This window comes from Leptinotarsa decemlineata, unplaced genomic scaffold (assembly GCF_025532065.1).
Source record: "Leptinotarsa decemlineata unplaced genomic scaffold, Ldec_3_MD MMD2_tig00026282_RagTag_RagTag, whole genome shotgun sequence".
Lineage (NCBI taxonomy): Eukaryota > Metazoa > Arthropoda > Insecta > Coleoptera > Chrysomelidae > Leptinotarsa > Leptinotarsa decemlineata.
This window is the reverse complement of record NW_027412668.1, coordinates 9167464-9189182: the sequence shown is the minus strand read 5'-3', so window position 1 is coordinate 9189182 and position 21719 is coordinate 9167464. Positions and strand designations below refer to the sequence as shown.

General features: G+C 36.8%; 1 protein-coding gene across 4 annotated transcripts in view; it reads right to left on the bottom strand.

The window, feature by feature from the left end:
- Nucleotides 1-3370: 3370 nt before the first annotated feature.
- Nucleotides 3371-21719, bottom strand: part of LOC111514936 (lachesin) — a 355844-nt gene continuing 337495 nt past the window's right edge. For all 4 annotated transcript variants that reach the window (XM_074179769.1, XM_074179771.1, XM_074179770.1 and 1 more), the window contains one exon: nucleotides 3371-3776. In XM_074179769.1, coding sequence (XP_074035870.1) covers nucleotides 3664-3776 — 113 coding nt within the window. In that variant the 3' untranslated portion in view covers nucleotides 3371-3663. The remainder of the gene's footprint in view (nucleotides 3777-21719) is intronic.

The following is a 21719-nucleotide window of genomic DNA, read 5'->3' as shown; positions in this document are numbered from 1 at the left end:
GAGAATTTTCAGTAGACAAGAGGAGAATCCAGTGGAGACACAATTTTCACTGCACTGAATACACACAGAAGGAAAACTACAACTAGTATTTTGTTGGATGTCAATTTAGTACCCTACTGAAATGAAATAGTTACTTTTGTATACCCTGTGGTAACAAATCAAAATAATTATCATCACTGAATGCAGTCTTGAAATACCTTCAGACCTATTTTTCTATTAAAAGAATCACCGACTACGTCATCTTGTCCAATAGTAGAAACTTGAACATCTTATTGCGGTGGCAACAAAGAATTATTCCAATCAGTGGATTGACAAAAGTGGTCTTCAAGAATGGCCCATTCGAACACCCGATATGATGTCCTCAGATTTTTTATGGTTGTTCGCAAAATTGGAGTACATAACCTCAGTATATCCCAGAATTCAAGGAAAAAATAAGAGGTGCTTACAAAAGAATTATCCCAGAACATTATTGTATAAGTTGAATTTATGATAATATTTATCATTCATTATAAAACTGTTGATTACTTAGGAACAGCTCTTCCGATTTCATAAAATAAACCAGTTCTGGAAAATGAATCGAAAGACCCACCACAAGAGGTATATTATCACACTCATATTATTCTTCAGAAATGTTAAGTTCCCTCTATTGCTTGAAAATTGGAATGTTTCGGTGAGAAAGAAGTGTATTCTATGAATGATGCAGTATTACTGTCATCAACAGTTCATTTTGACATCATGGTGAATGAATCAAATGAACAATCAGTAGCTGAAGGTCTTCGTGACATCCATTACACGAAAAATAACCTCTCACTATTTTCCAATGAACCCAGAAATTTCTTCATCGAGTCTGTTCTGTTCACGTCAGGATGACAGAAAGAAAATGAATCCAGGCTAGCACTTGTCCACATCGTAGAAAGATCAATGTTTGCGTGCGACGGGAATAAGTAGCATTCCTATCGGACTGCTACGAACCCGACAAAAAATACAGGAATATACTCTCAAAGGGTCCTTTCCGGAATTAGGAACTATACATCATTTGTGCTCAGTGATTTTTTCCATCATTAGTCTCCAGGAAAAACTGCGGAAGGAAATGGGAGTTGGAAATTAATTAAACGAAAATTGTTTGGGAAGGTAAAAACAGTAGAGATTAACTGATTTTTTGCAGTTTAGGAGATAGTTCATTTGGAGCGAGTATGCTTTTCCTGAACTACTTTTTCATTCTGTTAGTTATTTCATGTAGAAAAGGTTCAATATAAAATCGTCAACAAATCGTGAATTTTCAGAAAAAAATTACTCAAATTTCCTACATGAAACATGAATTCATTCCATGTTCCTAATTAAGGTTAGATTAGGTCTGAAGTGAGTAAGTCCTTTCGACCCTCTACCGCAACACGCAAGGGTTTATTGTGGCGTACACCTATTCACACTCGGCCAAATAAATCAAGCTTCTTAACGAAGCCGATTAGCCGAACTCTAACAACCAGATTTGGTTCCCAGCGGGACAGGCACAAAGTATATGCTCTGATGTTTCTCATTTTCCAAACACAGGCGACACACACTGTCTTCCAATAGTCCAAGTCTCTGCATATGATGATTCAAATGACAATGGCCTGTAAAAAGGCCTGTTAAACTGCGTAGTTCAGCCCCACTGAAGTTCAACACTGTTGAATATCAAACTGTTTGATATCAAGCTTCTAAGGGTGAATAAACGCCTTAGAGTGAGCCAATCCTGGAAGATTCTGTCAGAAGTCCATAAATCTTTATAAATCCAGGTGTTCAATGTTTGTTTGGCAAAGTCTAGAGCGATGCCAATGACAGGTTCTGGTCCGATGAAGCTGCTTGCAGCACCCTCCTTTGCAAGGGAATCAGCAGCTTCATTACAGCAGGTCATTTCTAGAATGCTATGACTTCCAGTGTCAACCAACAGTCTGTTGCACTCTGCATTTAATTGATTTGTGCAATTGGCAATGTGCACAAGTCTTTATGCAGTCCATCCAGCCTCTCTCTCCAGAAAAATGTGGAGATGAGGTTGGTATAAAGGGATCTCCATGGCCGCTGATGGTGTGGTACTGATGGTACCAGTGATAGCCAAACAAGCCTGTCTAAGCCAGAGAGCTTCGCTTGGGCCGTTTTCTGTAAAGCCTTGGGCCACCAAGCAACTGCACCATAAGTGATCATTGATCTGGCAATCATCACATTAATCCAGTGGATTTATTTGTCTTTGTGTAAAAATGTTTCCAAGTGAGCGTTCCAGGTGAGTCTTTTATCAAGAACAATGCCAAGATATTTCACCTCCGTTCCAAATGGAATGACCTCACCATTAAGGTCATTCCATTTGGAATTTACAGATCAACTTCTCTTCCTTCAAGACCATCAAGCAGAGTATCCATCAGGAGCGACCACAGAGGGGGAGATAAAACCCCAACTTGAGGGCAGCCCCTGGTGACCCTGAACCTGATGGCCTCACCTTAAAGAGTCTTAGTTGCAGTTCTGTTTGCTAGCATGGCAAAGATCCAGCCAGTTATGGTCGATTCAATACCCTTCCTAGCCAGAGACAATCCTATAGATTTAGGTAGTGCATCATCAAATGGTCCTTCAATATCAAGAAATGCAGCAACTGTAATCTCCTTGTTGTCAAGGAATTGGGAGATTTTCTCAACGAGGTTGTTTAATGCTAAATATGTCGATTTTACGGTTTGATAAGCACACTGGTGGTTATTCAGGGGGATGCATATAATGCTACCCTCCTGATGAGTCCGTCCAGTATCATCTCAAGTTGTTTCAGCAGTAAGGATGAAAGGCTGATTGGTCGTACCAATTCAGGTATACCCACTTTAGGTATATTTACCACCCTTGCTGCTAACCAACTGGGTGGTATGCAGTACCACGCCAGACTATCTCTATACATTTCTGTGAGAATAGGTAAAATTATTTCAAGTCCGTCTTGAAGAAGAGTTGGAAATATACCATCCTCTCCGGGATATTTGAAGGGCTGAAAAGACTTGATATCTCATTCAACTGTGGATGCTGTGATAACCTTCTTTGCGATGTCCCAATCGTTCTTTTTTGGGTGTTCAGCGCCCTTGAAGATGATAGGTCTGTTGTTATCAAGCATCAGATTTCCAGGAAAGTGGTTTTCTATCAAAAGCTCTAACGTTTCTTTACTAGAGGTCGTAAATGTTCCATAGATTCTTTTAAGCGACCCAATTTCAGCAGTCGGTTCTCTAGAGAAAATTTTGTGAATAAACAATTGGTAGGTACTGTTCACATATTTTTATGATAATTGTCATAATTGAGGACAAAAAATCATAAATTCTATTAAAATTGCTTTGGAAGATTTGGAAAAACTAACTGAAAATAAAAAGCCATAAAGTTTAAGAAAAGTTTTATTGAGATTTTTCAAAGTCGCGAATTGAAACAATAATTCATGAACTCCTGGTAATCAAGTCGTTAATTAACTCCATTCAATCAATTTGCTTGATTCAATATGTACAGATTATAGTAGCACAGAAAAAGACCATTCGATTGTAGTTAGTATTTTACAGTATATACAGTTACCAGTTCACCATTACAGGATAAAAATATGCAAGTCATCACATCAAAGGAAAGTCCAATTTACAAATATTTACAGTTTTTTACAGCTCACATCTCCAGTCAAAATTTTCATCTGTCTAACATCATCATTATATTCAAGAATAGCGTCAGGAGAGTACTCATGAAGAGGGCTGTGGAAACATCGCTGCTGTTGGCGTGTAACATGGCTGCCGGGTTTTCCTCTGGAAAGAAAACATATTTCAGAATAAACGCAGACTTCTTGACAGTGAACAGGGAGAGGTGGAAATGAACATACTTTCTTGTGATTTATATGAATATTTTCCTGAAAATATGATGTTGAAGGTCAATAATCCGGATAAAATTGGAAAAACGGTAGCATGAAAACATTCACAATTTTCTATACAGTGTATAACAGCGAAAAGAAATATTTATCATGGTGCAAAATGGATGATCATTGAAAAATCGCTGAGACATGAACTGATTTTCTGTCGCGCATTTTTTTAACAGAACTTCCTCGTTTCAAATGAAACATTGTTTATGTTCTATCCCTACCTCCAATTTTTTTCAGATTTATTGTGAAAATAAATACGTCCCACTTAATACTTTCCCATTGAAGTATTGATAATGGAAAGGTGAGTGAAAAATGTTTCGGCGTTTCATCTCACAGTCTTTCGGATTTTCTTAGTCGCTCATCAGAAAAAAGAGTCATTTAACAAAGAAACTGATATAAAACATGTACATTTCATGAGCACTTTTCAATTTTGCCATGCGTGTCCCTGTGCCATGTTTGGCCATCGGGAACATGTCCCTATGTCATGTCGTGCTATCAGTATCGTGTTTTTGTACCATGTTGGGCCTTGTGCCTGATTGAGCCGACGGAAACGTATGCCACGCTGTATCGTTGGAAACGTGTCCTTGTTGCTATGTTGGGCCGTCGGGAACGTGTCCCTATGCCGTATTAGTCCGCCGGAAACGTGTTCTTGTAACATAATGGGCCATTGGAAATGTATCCCTATGTCGTATTGGGCCGTCGAGAACATATCCGTGTATCATGTTAGGCCCTTAGGAACGTGTCCCTGTCCCATATTGGGCCCTGCCTCTGTGCCATATTGGACGTCGGTAATATGTCCCTGTGTCATGCCGGGCTATCAGGATTGTGTTGATGTGCCATGTTGGGCCCTGTGCCGTATTGAGCCGATGGTAACGTGTCCTGGTGCCATGCTGCGTCGTTGGGAACGTGTCCCTATGCCGCATTAGGTCGACAGAACGTGTTCCTATGTCGTATTGGGCCGTCGCGAACATGTCCCTGTATCATGTTGGGCCCTCGGGAACGTGTCCTTGTCCCATATCGGGAAATAAGGAACGTGTCTCTGTGCCATATTGGGTAGTCGGGAACATGTCATGCTGGGCCATTGACAACGTCAATGTCCTTGTGAAATGCTGGGCCATCGGAAACATGTCCCTGTGCCATGTTGGGCTACAGAAACGTGTCCCAGTGCCATATTGGGCAATCGGAAGCTAATCCTTATGCTATGCTGGGCCGTCGAGAACGTGTCCCTGTGCCGTGATGGGCCGTCGGGAACATTACCCTTTGCCATTATGGTCCATCGAGATGTCCATGTGGGATGTTGGGCCGTCGAGAGGGTGTCCGTGTGCCATGCTGGGCAGTCGAGAACGTGTCCCTGTGTCATACTGTGCCGTCGGAAACGTGTTCCTTTGCCGTGGAGGTTCGTCGAGAACGTGTCCTTTTGTCGTAGTGAGCCGTCGAAAACATGTTAGTATGCCATGTGGGGGCCATCGAAAACGTCTCCATGTGACATGAGATGGTGAAAGGTCTTCTAGTCCCGAAGCTTTAGTACTTGCTAGAAGGAACGGAATCCCTGGTATCATGGAAACCCTGTGAATTGGCATCATAACCGATGTCGTCGATGGAGGCAAATGATAGCTGTGCAGAGAAATTCAATGACACACTTGAATGACACATTGCTTTCATTGATAGATTGAGTATCCTCGTAAGGTATTTGTGGTAGCGATAGTGATGAATGATTAATCATTCATCAAAATGTGTTTTTCGGTAGAGTATGATTGGTTGAATTTAGTGCGTTAGTCAATTGTTGTTTGGAATATTATCATGATATAAGGGTGTCACAGTGAAAGTTCAGTGTATTATTTTAACTGGGAGTACACAGAAGGAAACGATGTAGCAATGATTTCCACTATGAAAATGATCATTACAGAAATGACTCAGAGAAGAATTGTGAGATTCGTAGATGAATTAAGAAAAAATCAATAAAGTAAGGGAAAATATTCTGATATGATGAAATCAAACATTTTTAACAATTTTTTCAACCGGATTGAAATGACCAACGAGCGATTTGAATCACACATGCTTTCTCCCAAATTTTTGAATGGAAAATCAATTGCAAATTCAACTTTCTCCACCTCTATAGGAGATAATCGTCGAATTCAACTGATAAAAACCCTAAAAAACTTCAAAGTGAAATTTTCACAGCAACTTTTCGAAAGAGTCCCGGCTAAATTATACTTTATGAGATACTCACGGATTTTCGCGATTTTTCCTGGGATGATACTACGTGATGGTAGGAATTCAGAACACTTTTTATTTTTTGTCGGACTCAATTAGTTTTCGAGATATTGCCTGTCAAAGTTTGTATGACGTCATATTTTACTTTTTTTTAAGCAATAAACGATTGCAATTCACATATTTTTTTATTCAACACAATTTTTTCCATATCATCGCACTTTTTTCTATCCCTTTTCAATCACATATTGCCGAGTTTCCTGAAATTAGAATAAAATTCCATAATTTGTCAGGTGCACACATCGACATAGGTTATTTCAGTGGGTGCACACAAATCACTTTTTATAAATTGCATTAAGTTTCACTATTCGAAAATACGTTCCTTTTAGAATTCGGAGGTCAGGTTAGATGTTGAGGAAATATAGTTTTACAAAAGTAAATATTCGAAAATACGATCCTTTCAGAATTTCAAAATTTTAAAGTGAGGTTAGACTGAGTTAGGTTAGGTCAGGTTAGGTTAGGTTGAGTTAGCATGTGACAAATAATGGAATTTCAGTCTAACTTCAAGAAACTTGGCGATAAGGAAATGAAAAGGGATAGAAAATAGTGCAGTGATATGAAAAAAACATTGTTGAATAAAAAATATGTGAATTGCAATCATTTATGGCTAAATGAAAAAGGTAAAATATGACATCATACAAACTCTTACAGGCTGTATCTCGAAAACTAATTGAGTCCAACAAAAAATAAAAAGTGTTCTGAATTCCTACCATCACGTAGTATCATTACAGAAAATATCGCGAATATCCGTGAGTATACCATAAAGTAAAATTTTCTCAGATTCTCGGAAATTTCGCCTTCATATCTATAAATTTACGATAATCTTTTTCCAGATTATGTGAAATAACAACGTCAGAATAACTATAATATCTATATTTTTTAGGATATCAACGACTTCCTTGTACATCTATTTCAAATCTGAAACAAACTTATTTCCTTCCCTAAAATAAGGCTTTCACCAATATTCGTTGCAGCTGAGAATTTCATCTCATTTCTCAAAGTAACCCTTGAGCACACCATTAACCGTTTCACGTATCACTCGCTCAAGTAACTATTCGTGTCAAATCACTGTCAGGATTTTGTTCGTGCATCAGCAGTTCAACTAGAGAAAATGTATTCCGCGAGAATTCTGACATTTTTGTAACGTAACTAGATGGAAATGGAGCTTGGTACAATAAAAAGCCAAACAAGAAATATGCTTGCTCAGGAAGATCAACACGCAACACGGTGCATGAGATGTTGGGAAAATGAAACACGACAGTGCGAACATAAAAAGCTCTCCTCCTCTTAACTTCTGAAAGGGACTAGATATCAAGTTGGGACAGAGTTCACGTGAGAAGGCATCATTTATAGTATTTCTTGAAAATTAAAATAATAGCGTAGCAATACTCATGGTCAAGATGGCGAAATCAACTCTTCAATTTGAATGAAGGTTGATCTTGTGATTTCTCTTTTGATATGTCTTTCAATTTTTTTCCATCACATGTTCATTTTTGAAAATTAGACCACCCTTTTTGAGAAATCAGCAATTATATTCGTTTTGAGTTTCCGCAACAAAATTCAAAAGTCACATTTATTTAGGAAACCATATGAAAATAGAAATTTGCCAATCATTCTATGTCCTCATCTTTTGAAAATACTGAAATGGGAGTTACCGAAAATTAGTTCATTCATGTTTGAGAAGTTAAAATGTGTGATAGTGACGAGATAAATCAAAATGAACCACTAACTCCTGCAACGACAGAGACATTATTGAAGAATATTTAATATGATTAGAATTGATTATATTCCATCAGTTCGGACTTCCATTGTCTAATATAATATAAATTGATTTGAAATCCCTGAAAAAAAAATTAATCAGATTAACCGAAAAAAAAAATTTTATTAAACAAAAAACTGAAATTACACATTAATAACATACAAGCAACAACCGATAAAATTCTAAATTGAAATATTGATGAAAGCTGAAAATTGAAAAATTAAAAAATATTAACAAAGAATGGAAAATGAAAATTAAAAAATTCCAAACCAAGTTACGTCACGACGTTTCGATTATTACTATCCACAATCGTCTTCGGGTGATAACTGGACTTATTCCTCCGAGATCTGACTATTTATTAGTCATTCGAGTTCTTCCACCTATCCCCTCTTCCCTCTTTCCGCTTCATTGGTTTTAACGGGAGATGACCGTTTCGCGGGAGTTGATCGTTTTTCGCTTGATTAGAGGATTATATATGTTACTTATCTCTACGTTAGCTTGACTAAATGCGTTGTTGTGCAACTCTTGGAATCGCAGTCCTCGTATGGTGACCTGGTTTTTGTAAGGCTGCTACGGATAGTGTTCCCAGATATGAAGCAGATCCTGATGTTATAGTTGGACCCAATCCTTCTTATCTTTTCATATATTTCTCTGATGTAGGGAAGTACAAGTACTGGTTGTGGCGGCTTCTTTTCGTTGTAGGGCTCTTGCTGTCTTTCAACTGAAGCCTGTTCTACCATCACTCTGAAGTAACCATTCTGTTGAAGGTCATTTTTTATGATGCCTAGTTCCTTTTCGAGACCTTCCTTTGTATTACAGAGCCGGAAAGCACGGTCTAGTAGAGTCTTGATGATTCCTCTCTTAGTCGATTGATGGTGATTGGATTTCTGGTTCAGATACTGTCCTGTGTGAGTGGATTTTCGATATACAGATGTTTTCCATCTAGGGTCGGTCCTCTTCACCAATACGTCTGAGAAAGGCAATTTGTTGTGGACTTCCTTCTCCATTGTGAAAGTGATGGAAGGACTTACGTGATTGATGTGCTTCAGAAAAGTGTCTAGTTCTGCATTCCCATGGTTCCATATCATGGAGGTGTCATCTACGTATATCAACAAGACTCGGGTCTTCTTGTGGGCTTCTTCAATGGCCAGAGTTTCAAACCATTTCCTATAATTTTTTTTAATCATTGCTAAATCGCAGAAGCAAAATATGAGGGTACAGAGAATGATGAAAACTTCCTTGGATGAAATATTGAGGGATCGGATTCAACGAATTGAAATAAGTATTACCCAATCTATATCCATGTACTTTTTTTGAAAACTAAGCTTCTAACCAGAATCTTGAAGTCGACTGGTATCACAAAACTACATTTTTGAAAAGATTCGTTAATGAGTTTTCAGAACGCAATTTCAAAAACGGATGCAAAATAATTCTGAACTTCAAATCAAGAGCACTCACAAATTTGCGATCCTGAATAACATGATTGAAATAAAAAAAAACTCAATTAAAACAATTAGGCACCTCATTTCATAGCGTGGAAAAATGTTTAAATGAAAATAGTCCACATCGAAAACTGATATTCTGAAATATTTTTTAATTCATTTCTCGTGTGTACAACTTTCCTGAGAAACTAGAATCAGATATGAGGGTTGCTTTTTATATTTCGGGATTAGAGAACAAAAACAAATATTAATAATCGAAAAGCAAAATATTCCCCAAGAATATCTATAAACTTTTGTATCCCTTTGAACTCATTATCGAAGCACTTTTGCCACTCTGATTGAGGTACCAACTGCCTCTTCAGGTGTCGAAAAACGTTAACTTCTCAGTTTGTGTTTTAGGTGTGGTAATAAAAAGAAGTCAATCGGTGCCAAGTCAGGATTATATGGCAGATGACTCATCAAATCGATGTTTTGGGTGCTCAAAAATGCAGTTGTTTGAGATGATGTGAGAGAGCTCGCATTGTCGTGGTGAAGAGAGATTCGTCTTCGGCGATTGGTTTTCCTGATTCCTTGAAAGAAAACTGGCAAACAAATGGTTGTGTAACACTCAAAATTGACTGTTCTGCGTTATTCTAGTGGTACGTTTGCGACATGTCCACTTTTCGTCAAAAACAGGCGACCATTTGTTTGGAAGTGCTTCGAGCGCGAACAACTTTTGTTGGATTTGTCTCATATTGAAACATCTATGCAGTCGAATGCTGTTTACTTTCGGGCTCTTACGCGTAAATCCACGAGTCATCACCTGTCATGATGTCATAAACGTGTTTCGAAGCACTGCGATCATATTTTTTAAGCATTACCTTCGACCAATCGACACAAGCCTTTTTTTGAGCGATTGCCAAATTGTGTGGGATCCAACGCGAACAAATATTTTTGACAGTGGAATGTTCATGCAATATTGAATGTATGCTGGTCCCACTAATGCCTAAGGTTGTCTCAATCTCACAATAGGTCAGACGATCTTGCAATATCAGTTCGCGCACAGCATCAATGATTTCCGGAACAACAACTGATTTTGGACGACCTTCACGAAATTCGTTTTGGAGTGAACTACGACTACGATAGTTGTAAAAACTAATCGTACAAAAATGTTCACGATTCAATTCCAATTTCGTCCGAGATGAATCTGTAAACAACACTGTAAACAACACAAATAGCGCGCGGATGTCAAAACGTTCTGAATACGTAGGTATAGCTCAAAAATGTCCAAATTTAAGATAGAGCTGTCAGTTGCCAGATTGCAACACTAGGGTTGCCAAATCCCGAAACATAAAGGGCAACCTATCGTACAATGACAAGATTGCTTTAAAAAATGGTAACACTGTGGAAAACAGATTTTTTCAAAAGAGAAAAGAAACTCCAATGTATATTCAATGAAACATCATCAACAAAAAGGATTGTTCGAAATGTCAGGTAGGACAAACAGGACGTTACTTGAGAAATATGTTACATGAACATTGAAGAGACTCAAATAAGCGGAATACTGTCCACACAACAGCCCTGGTTGAACTCACCAAAGATTTGACCTAGCAAACCTCAGTATCTAATGTGTTCACCCGTCATCAGATAAATGGTACTTTAGTGAGATGATCCACATTTTTAAACAAAAAAGTGTTATCGTTAAAGAAAAAAAAATGATTGAATAGTGCTCATTTCAATTCAATTTATGATTCCACAACATTCTGTTTCGAAAAAGTTTTCACCAGCTTCTGATATCTCCTGTAACATAGGAGTGAAGTATTCAAGCAAAGTTTCTCATACTATGCTGCCAAGCTTTATAATAAACTGCCACCGAAGTGGCAGGTGGTACAAGCTATTTATTGTTTTCATAACAATGTTGTCTGTTACATATTCTAACTTTTTCAACATGGATAAACTATGGTTTATCCGTATTCTCGAAATATGGAAATAAGTATTTTTGACAAGTGTATTGGTTTCTCTTCTTATCGCATAACCCTGATGGAGAATTTGATAGTTATTTCCAAGGAACACAAGCACTACAGCAAAATCCTTGAGGCGCTCTAAGAGCGGTGCCTGTGCGATTCGCGTTGGATTTGAATCGCTGGAAATCAAATTCATTGGAAAAAACGTTCTTAGGAAGTGAAGATCAAGACGTATTGAGTTGAACTTTGAAACAATGAGCAGCTACAGTCCGTCACATAATTTTGATATAGATGTGATAGAATCAAATGTGCCAAGTCACTTGAACACCTCCTGGAAAGTATCTATGAAAGAGAGACAAAACTCCAACCTTCCTTCGATGTTCCAGACCATCAAGGTTGCAAGTGATGTTCGAGTGTCCAATCAGGCGGATGACTCCTTTCTGGATGGAATCCAGCAGCTTCAGGGTATGCGTAGGGTTAGAGCTCCATATATGAGAACAATACTCCAAAGAAAGTCTGATCTGAGCTTTATAGAGCATCAAAAGTTGCTGAGATGTCTACAGTTTTCTAGTTCGGAAGCTTTTGAGAAGCATCCTTTGCAATTCCAGCAACATGATTGTCCCAAGTCATATTGGTTTTCATTTTAGCACCCAACAAACTCATTGAAGCAGGAAGCGGAATCATTGAATTAAATCTAGTTACTTTTACCTCAATTTGAAATCACCTCTGCTGCCGGTAAAGATGTGCACCCGCAGCTGATGTCCTGAAATCCAAATGGAAGTGTACTGTCGTCAGCAAAGTGATATATTAGATTCTTGGGGTTTGAGACAATATAGATCCCTGGGGAACACCAGCGTTGATTGTGAAAGTAATAAAGAGATATCCTTCAACGGCCACTCGCATACACAAAAATAATCCGACATGCCATAGCACCGAAGTATAATCAACAAACCATCATGCTGAGCACAGTCAAAAGCCTTACAAATATCAAGCGCAACAACTCTTGACTCTCCATGTTCCTCGATTGCGTTATTAATATGGGTAACATACGATAGAAGGTCGCCTGTTGATCTTTGCTTCCAAAAGCCATATTGATAATCGCTCAAAATGTAGAAGCCTTCCAAGTGAGAAGCGACGACAAAAAATAAATTTGTAATTCATGAAAATCATTGATGTCTTTTCCAATAGATACCATTGAAAAATATTCATTAGTTTAGACGAGAATGTAGTAAGTTTCAAAAATTATTTTCAATAGTAGGTACAAAAGAAACATAAATGTTGTAAGTTTCATAAAAATCCTGAACAAGAGTAATTTACTGCACATATTACTAAAAAATATCTATGGACTCCTCTGATTCTGAAATAGAGGATTTAATGGTAGCTCATGAACTTCTTCATCAGTTCCATTCCGATAATACTTCTTTCATTCAACCAAATGGAAGTAAACTGCGTAAAATGGATTTGGCCGCTGAATGTATCGATTCCGAAATTAATTTATTGGGAAAGCATATAGGGATATTGTTTCAAAGAGGATTCGTCCTAGATCGCCGTGAATAGCCTCTCTCGTGTGAAAATTCAAAAGCGTTTATCGGGTTTCTGATGAAAGTTTATTCCTCATGGGAGAGTGCCTGGGTCCTAATGCACAGAGAAAATGAAAACTCCAAATCGAATTGATTTTTGTCTCGTAACGAAAAAATTGTTATTTCAGTGGTGGATGACATTTAATCCTTCAGACAAGTATTGTAAACTGAAAAAAGATGAATCAAAATGTATTGGAGAAGCTGAGTAATGATTCAGGATTGCAGATAGCTAATTTGTTTTCTAGATCTTCATTTCATCATCAAAACATAACCCCCAAAATTCAGAGAAAATCCAAATATTGCAATTTTTCTCCACATTATTGAGTTCAAAAAATAGTTTCAATAATCATTACGAACTTTGGAAAGTGATGAATTCAAAATCATGATATACAAAACGGAATCAGAAATAGATACGACACAAATTAGGACCAAGAAATATTTTTGGGGTCGGTACCAGCAATAGTCTTCATGTGATAAAAAACTGGCTCACTCTAAGCATTCATAAACCCTTCAAAACTTGAAACCAAACAGTTGTTAGACTAGTAGGGATGAATTAAGATGTCTAACAGGCCTCTTCACAGGTCACTGTCGTCTGAATCATCATATGCAGAGGCTTGTACTGTCAGAAGAGAGTGTGTGTCGTCTCTGTTTGGAAAATGATGGAACAGCAGAGCACACACCCTGTGCGTGCCCCCATTGGAAACCGAATCAGATTTTCAGAGTTTGGCAGAGCCGCAGTCTTACCATCTGACCTGAAAGACCACTCACCATACAAACCATTCGGCTTCGTTATGAAGCTGGGTTTATTTGGTCTAGTATGAATAAGTGTGAGCCACAATAAACCCTCGTGGGTTGCGGTGGAGAGTTGAATAGATCCACTCACTTTTTACCTCACCTCACCTAATGATACTTTTCAGAAGTGCAACTTCAATAGAAATTAAGAACTTCCCATTCTTCGTATATACTTTTCATTTCCTTCCTTTGGTTATGTATTTATAAAAATATTATTCCATACTTTTGAGTCAGCTCGTACCAATGAGCAAAGCCATTTTCATCACAAGTATTAGTTGACATCTTAGATACTATTGAATTAATGTTGATGAAATCCATAGTGTTCTCAAAGGCGAACTGAAAGTAAAGAAAAAGAAAGATAACAATTCGATTGTTTTATTGGTCCTGGAAAAATTCGCATACCAACTTACAGACATACAAACATACATTCATGCTGGCATACAAACAAATATCTGTATGTTTATTCTAATGAAATATTATACCTGAAAATATTTCCTTTCGATTCATACATACGTCTCTAGTGGATGTTTTCTTGTTTTGACGTATTCAAAAACACTTTCTTTCAAAAACTTTTCAACTATCAATATCAGCATAAAATGAATAATAACTCATTTCATTCACCATTAAATTTATCACAAAAAATGTTTTCTAATGTTAAGTTTTTCAAGTTAGGTGTAATCTCATCTTATTTATAGACTGATAAGTTTTCAAATAACAACACAACAATTTGTGTATTTCACTGACTATACAAGATTCATAACTGACCTCAAATTCAAGATTAAAGACATGCCTGTAAACTATAATCCGAACAGGGAATTCTTGGGTCACACTTCGAATGGAATATAATTCAAGGAGAGAGGTATCTAGCTTTCATTCCAGAATTAACCGTTTTTCAGATCAGGTGTTATCAATTTTGGATTTGTGGCAGATCCTATTCCTTCATATATGGCCAACATATAGGTAGAATGTTGGTCAAACCAAGCGAACCATAACAACGTGTTTGATTGAACATGTTTAACATGAACCAGAGAAGTCTAGTGTAGCTCAACATGCCTTATAAACGGAGTAATTGAACCGGTTGAAATTTTTGTGACAACAGGCTTCCAGACGTCTTTGAAAATTTAGGATTCGAAAAGTATAGAGTGGAATCTATAAACAACAATGAAGATCGCATCTGAAACAACCCTTTGTCAGCTCTTTCACACAAGTAAGTACATTTCTACTTGATAAGGGGATAACATACAAATCTCTTACTCAAATGATTCCTGAATAATCTCGCACATGGAGGTATCGAAAAATAATTCATTAACATAGTAACAACACTCCTCTAGAGATAGTGGAGAAATGCACGTCAAAATATATGGCACAATCCACTTATAAGTATCCAGATGAGTATTTTTTTGGATTAATTCTGCGTCAGAGTTTGAAGTTCTACCTTTCAGGGCCCCCCGAATTCGCGGGGCTCTGAAGAGAGATAGAGAGATTGGTCGATTCCATAAAGTATCTCATTGTTTTGCATTATAGTCATCACGATTCGCAGCGATATGGAATGTTCAGTGGAACTTCGACAAGGGTTATTTTTATCGCCTTAATATAATTCAACCCACAACAATCTACTAACAAAAGCGCCCCTATAAAATCCCGTCTCAGCAATGTCGTATCCATAACCATAGCGAACGTGAACTGAATCCTTCAGGAGTGGATGTGATCCTGTTTCGCGTTATCGGGAAGTGGAAAAGGTACAAAAATTACGTTCCAGGATCGGGAGCGCTATTCTGATGGCAATTTCTAGACGTTTGATTCCCTTGAAATGAGTACTGATGCTGCTCTAAGTCAGAGTCTCCAAAATCCCTTGTGATTCAAGAAAGGGCTGTCGAATGAAAATGTAACATAAAATACATTCCTCCAAGATTTTCAAGAAATAGTATTACATACAGTGTGAGGAAGTGTATATCCATAATGAAATGTTCCAAATCCTCTGACAGTTCATTTCAAATATCTATTTTCTAAATGCATCGTTTCAAAGTCCTCTCAGTTTCCTCACACATACACCACACATCAACCTTTCCAAAACTCTCAGATTGTATCAGCGGTGTAGTTTTCGAGAGTTCATTTCAAATATTTAGTTTTTTTAAATGCAACATTTCAGTATCCTTTCAATTTCCTCACACACACATCAACCCTTTCAAAAGTTTTAGATTGCACCAGAGGTGTAGTTGCATTTTTTCGAGAGGTATTTTATATCTCTGAATAACATTATTTTCTTACTCAAATCAAATGAACCATATCCTTGAGAGAACTTCCAAAAAATTCAGAATTCTTTGTTCGTCAAACAATTCACTAGTCAACAGTGTTTTTGTCACATGAACTTTGTGACGTTTTTGTTTATGTTGGCCTATTCCCATTATGAATATATAATGAATTTGTTTCAATCACATCCAGTTTTTTTGTGACAGCTATATATTCATTTCTGATCTTATATACATGTATTTTTTTGAATAAAGTCATTTAGGCCGCTGTATAACAATTGCATCAGCTACCATACATTTTATTTTCGATAGGTATATCCCAAATATGCCACGAAAGTGTTCTACTAGCCCTGACAGTTTTGTTATGTGTGTGGAGAATCAACTTTTACATCCTAGCGTTGAAATTTCACCCCATTAGAATATTTTGGAATTACTGTGCAGCATTAAGATACATTCTGGGTCCCACATAAATGTTGTGTAACATGTGTGAAACTCCTGTTAGGTTAGGCTGAACAAGAACCTAGACATTTGCTATTTGGTATACCAATGATTTGGACAAGTTTGGATACTGGATAGTATGTTTGGACTTCGTTGTAATGCCTTTTATTTGAGTCAAACAAAAAAAAAGGCATTACAACGGCCAGAAATGTCGGGATTCCAGTCCGGAACTTGTTGGCATGAGGAATATGAAAATAGTGACCCAAGTTATGAAGCGCAAATTCAAAAGAACCGCATTCATTGACACAAAGTGATTAGAACGATTTAGTATGCGATTTGAATTTGTCTAAAAAACACACTGAGAGTAGTTGTTTACAGCTGATTCTCGGCCTCCCCCCACCACTATGACGTATTAATTGCTTTTTTTATTGGTTGTTGTTTGGTGAAGTTTTTTTGTTGTGCAGTGAAGTCAAGGCGTTGTGACCTTGAAGTGTCTGGTGCATGGATCGTTCAGATTTTTTTTTCATATGAGATTTTGTGTGTTTATGTGTGTGTGTGTGTGTGTGTGTGTGTGTGTAGGAGAATGCACGGTACAGGGTTTCATCATGTGCTTGTTTGTCTATGTACAAACATACGTCTGCATACTTCGAAGATCCTCCAAGTAATAAATGCTCCATCGGTGTTAGGGCACCAAGTTAGTAGTGGAGTGACGTCACAGCAATAACCGTTCAACGGCTAGAGAGCGACATGTTCACTCCACGACGTGTGGCAGAGTAATGCGTATTCATCGGTCTGCCCTCACCTCTCCTGAAGCGATGAAGGTTCGCTCTAGCCCCGCTATCGATGGTGACACAACGGCAGCCGAGGACTGTTTGCCTAGCGTCTACCCTCTCCGAGACCGCAACGACCACTGCTTGCTCGTATATCGACATCTGTTATCGCATTCAGTTGGGAGGTAATCTTGGCGCATGTAGTTGAGAAGTGGGGTTGGCTATGACGTCTTGACGGGTCCTATCAGAGTGTATTTAAGAAGCGTACGAGTGTTGGCTATGTCAGTTTACATCAAGTGAGTTAGTGAGAACTATTATATAAAATGTATTCCTGTGACTGTGGTAAATCTTTCACTCGTAGTGATAATCTTCGTCGGCATCAGCTCCAGAGTTGCCAAGGAGGGCCTGCAGTGAAACGGGTGAGAGTGGATAATGCAACACCTATGTATACGTGCAATTGTTGTAATGTGACAATTCCTATGAGCCAAGTGAATTCTCACCGAAGAACCATGAGTCATAAAAATAATGCATGTGTTCAATTGTCTGACGGTGTTCAAATTATAACGAATGCATTCAATTGCCGCATTGCTACATACAGGGTGGAGAGTTCGATTGTAACCAGTGACTACATGTCATTTTTCAATAAGATTAGGCAGAAGGTCATTGAATTACTGGAATCAGCCATCAGGATCCATAAAAGCATCAAGGTGAATATGGAAGTTTTTGGGAATTATATTCTTCAGACTGATGATTCGAGGGACACGAAGTCATTTAATTCCCAAAATAAAATAGTGGACCAATCATCAGATTTGAATGCTGTTTTTGATGGATTCCGTGATGTAATTGTGGCTCAAACGACTGAGTTCCAGGATCGTGACTCAGGTATTTATTTTTTAAAAATTTCAATAAGATTGAATAGTAATATTTTTTTTTTTATAATTCAGGTTGGACTTGTGAAAAAATATTGTTTCTCGAGGTCAACATTAATAAATACAGTCCACTGGAAGGACGTTCATATGTGAAGCTGCCTCAATGTATTCAATGGAAGAAAGCTGTTGTGAATGTTCGTAATGAAGATCAATATTGTTTTGCTTGGGCTATAACATCAGCATTATATCCTGCAGATAGTCGAGTGTCCGAACTTACGTCATATCCACATTTTTCCACTGTTTTAGATGTCACAGGTATGGATTTTCCGGTTAAAGTTAATAATAAGAGTATCGAAATATTCGAAGATAGGAATGATATTTCAATTAATGTTTACGGTTTAGAGAGTACATTTGAGAAGGGTAAAATGAAGTATGAAGTGATTGGTCCATTGCGATACTCACAGAGAAGACTCCGGAGACATGTCAATTTGTTGTTTATAACTGATGACTCCGGTAATGGTCACTATTGTTGGATCAAAGATCTTTCAAGATTAGTTTCTAATCAACTATCAGCTCATAGACAGAAAAAATATTTTTGTGACGGATGTTTGATATATTTTTCTGATGAGAGATTGCTTTTACGTCATAATATGTATGATTGTAATCACATTAGTACCACAACACCAACTACTAATTTAAAGATCAATAAATATGGTAGAATGGTTGCGGAAAATAAACTAATGTTTGAAAACTTTGAGAGGCAAATGAGGGTGCCATTTGTAGTGTATGCTGATTTTGAATCAGTGCTTAAACCGATTCATGTGAATGAGCCAAATCCTGGAAGTTCATACACGATTAAAACATTCAAACATGCCCCATATTCATTTGCTTATTTGATAAAGTGTTCATATAATGATGATTTGACAAAATTTGTTACATATAGGGGTGTAGATGCAGCTCAGAAATTTGTGAGTAGCATTGAAGATGATTTGAAAGAGATACATGAAAATCATCTCAGAAACCCTAAACCAATGGATACACAAACTGTCGAAGAAGAAGAACAGTTTGCTGCAGCCAGAACTTGTGGTATATGTAATAAAGCATTTACTGATGGTGACGTCAAAGTAAGAGATCATTGTCATGTCACAGGAAAGAAAAGATCACATGCCGCTCACTCGAAATGTAATTTAAATTTCAAAATACCAAACTTCATACCTATCATTTTTCATAATTTAAGTGGTTATGATTGTCATTTATTCATAAAAGAATTGTATAGGAATAAAGAGAAAGTTGATGTTATCCCGCAAACTAAAGAGAAATATATATCTTTCACGAAGCATCTCTTTACACACAGCTATACCGATAAAGATGGTGTGGTTAGGAAGAATTATCTCAAAATGAGATTTATCGATAGTTATAAATTTATGACTAATTCGTTGGAGAAGTTGGGTGCAAACTTGACCTCCGATCAATGTTTGGAGATGCACAAACATTTCCCACAAATTGAGAAATTCAATTTGATGAGACAGAAAGGTGTATTTCCATATAGTTTTGTTGATGACATTGACAAATTGAATTATCCATTACTTCCGACAAAAAATCAGTTTTATGACACACTCAATTGTGAACATATATCGGAAACTGATTATGATAGGGCTAGAAATGTTTGGAATTTATTCGAGTGTCAGAATTTGGGGGAATACTCTGATTTGTATTTGAAGTCGGATGTATTGCTACTATGTGATATTTTTGAAAATTTCCGCACCACAAGTTTAGAGATATATAACTTAGATCCGGCACAATATTACACTGCACCTGGATTATCATGGGATGCCATGTTGAAGTTCACTAATGTTGAATTGGAATTACTAACTGACATTGATATGATTCACTTTTTTCAAAAAGGTATACGAGGTGGAATTAGTCAATGTAGCGAGAGGAAACATATAGCAAATAATAGATTTTTACCCAATTATAATCCCAATGAACCTTCCACATTCATTACATATTTAGATGCAACCAATCTATACGGTCACAGTATGTCACAACCTCTACCAACAAGTGAATTTACATGGTTGACACCAAATGAAATTCTTAATCTTGATGTGATGGATGTGAGTACTGATAGTCCGTATGGGTATGTATTTGAAGTGGACATTCATTATCCACAAGAGTTGCATGATAAACATTCTGACCTTCCATTTTTAGTCGAAAAAATAATACCACCTCGTACACAATCGAAAATTCCCAAATTAATTCCAAATTTGAATGATAAAAGAAAATATATTGTTCATTATAGGAATCTACAGCAAGCTGTCAAAAATGGATTGATTGTAATGAATACACATAGAGTATTGAAATTCAAACAATCATGCTGGATGAAACCCTATATAGATCTTAATACTGAAATGCGTAATAGGTCTAACAACAAATCTGTTAAAGATTTCTATAAACTAATGAATAATGCGGTGTATGGAAAGACAATGGAGAATGTAGATAATCGAATTGATGTTAGACTCGTTACACATTGGGAAAATATAAAGAAAAATATAGGTGCCAGCACTCTCATAGCCAAACCAAATTTCAAAAATTGTTCAATTTTCACTGATAATTTCGTTGCCATTCAATTGGGTAGAGTGAAGGTTCATTACGATAAACCATTATATTTGGGATTTTCCATATTAGAATTATCTAAAACAGTCATGTATGACTTTTTCTATGGATGCATCAAACAACACTTTGATGAAAATGTCTCTTTACTTTACACAGATACCGACTCGCTCATTCTTAAAGTAAACACAGAAAATTTTTATGAATTCATAAAAACTAACATAAGTAGATTTGATACATCCAATTACAGTATAGTTAACCAATTCAATATTCCAGTAACAAGTTCAGTCTTGGGTAACTTCAAAGATGAATTTCCAAATGATCCAATCATGAGTTTTTATGGTACAGGTGCTAAAGCATATTATGTGAAATCTGTTGATGGTGAATTTAAGAAAGCCAAAGGGGTTAAACGATCTGTAATAAAGAATGAATTGACATGCGAAGATTATCAAAAAATCGTCGAACAAGGTGGTATGATATTCAGAAAGATGAATTCATTTAGAAGCGTGTTACATGATATGTATACTGAATTAAAAAATAAAGTTGCATTATCATATCACGACGATAAACGATTTATCATTCCGAATACTACCCACACTCTTCCTTGGGGTCATAATGATATTGAATTTTATGAAAACGATCCAAATGAGAACATTCGTTGGATAAGTAATATTATTCAACAATCACAATCTCAGGAGACTCCATTGGATCAATTGATTAATTTATTATCTGCCGAGATCAATGATTGAAATATCATTCAATATCTTCAAAACCGGAAAATTCAATATTGATATTTATGTAGCCATTTATAATTAATAATATATGATAGAAGTAATGTGATATTAATGTATTATGTATGTATGTATATGTATTACTGTAATGAATATAAAATGATTAAAATTTTATTTGTATTATTTCTATTTCCCTAATCAATTACTGCAATATATAGTATAATATAAATGACAGAAATATCAGTTTGAAGAGAATCATCGTAGAGTGCACAATGTCTAAAACAATCGATAAGTTTGGTAGAAAAAGAAAATGGGGTGGTAATGTCATTCGAGGTCCTCCTGGGAATGGTTTTAAATTAACAAAAGATGGTCATTATGA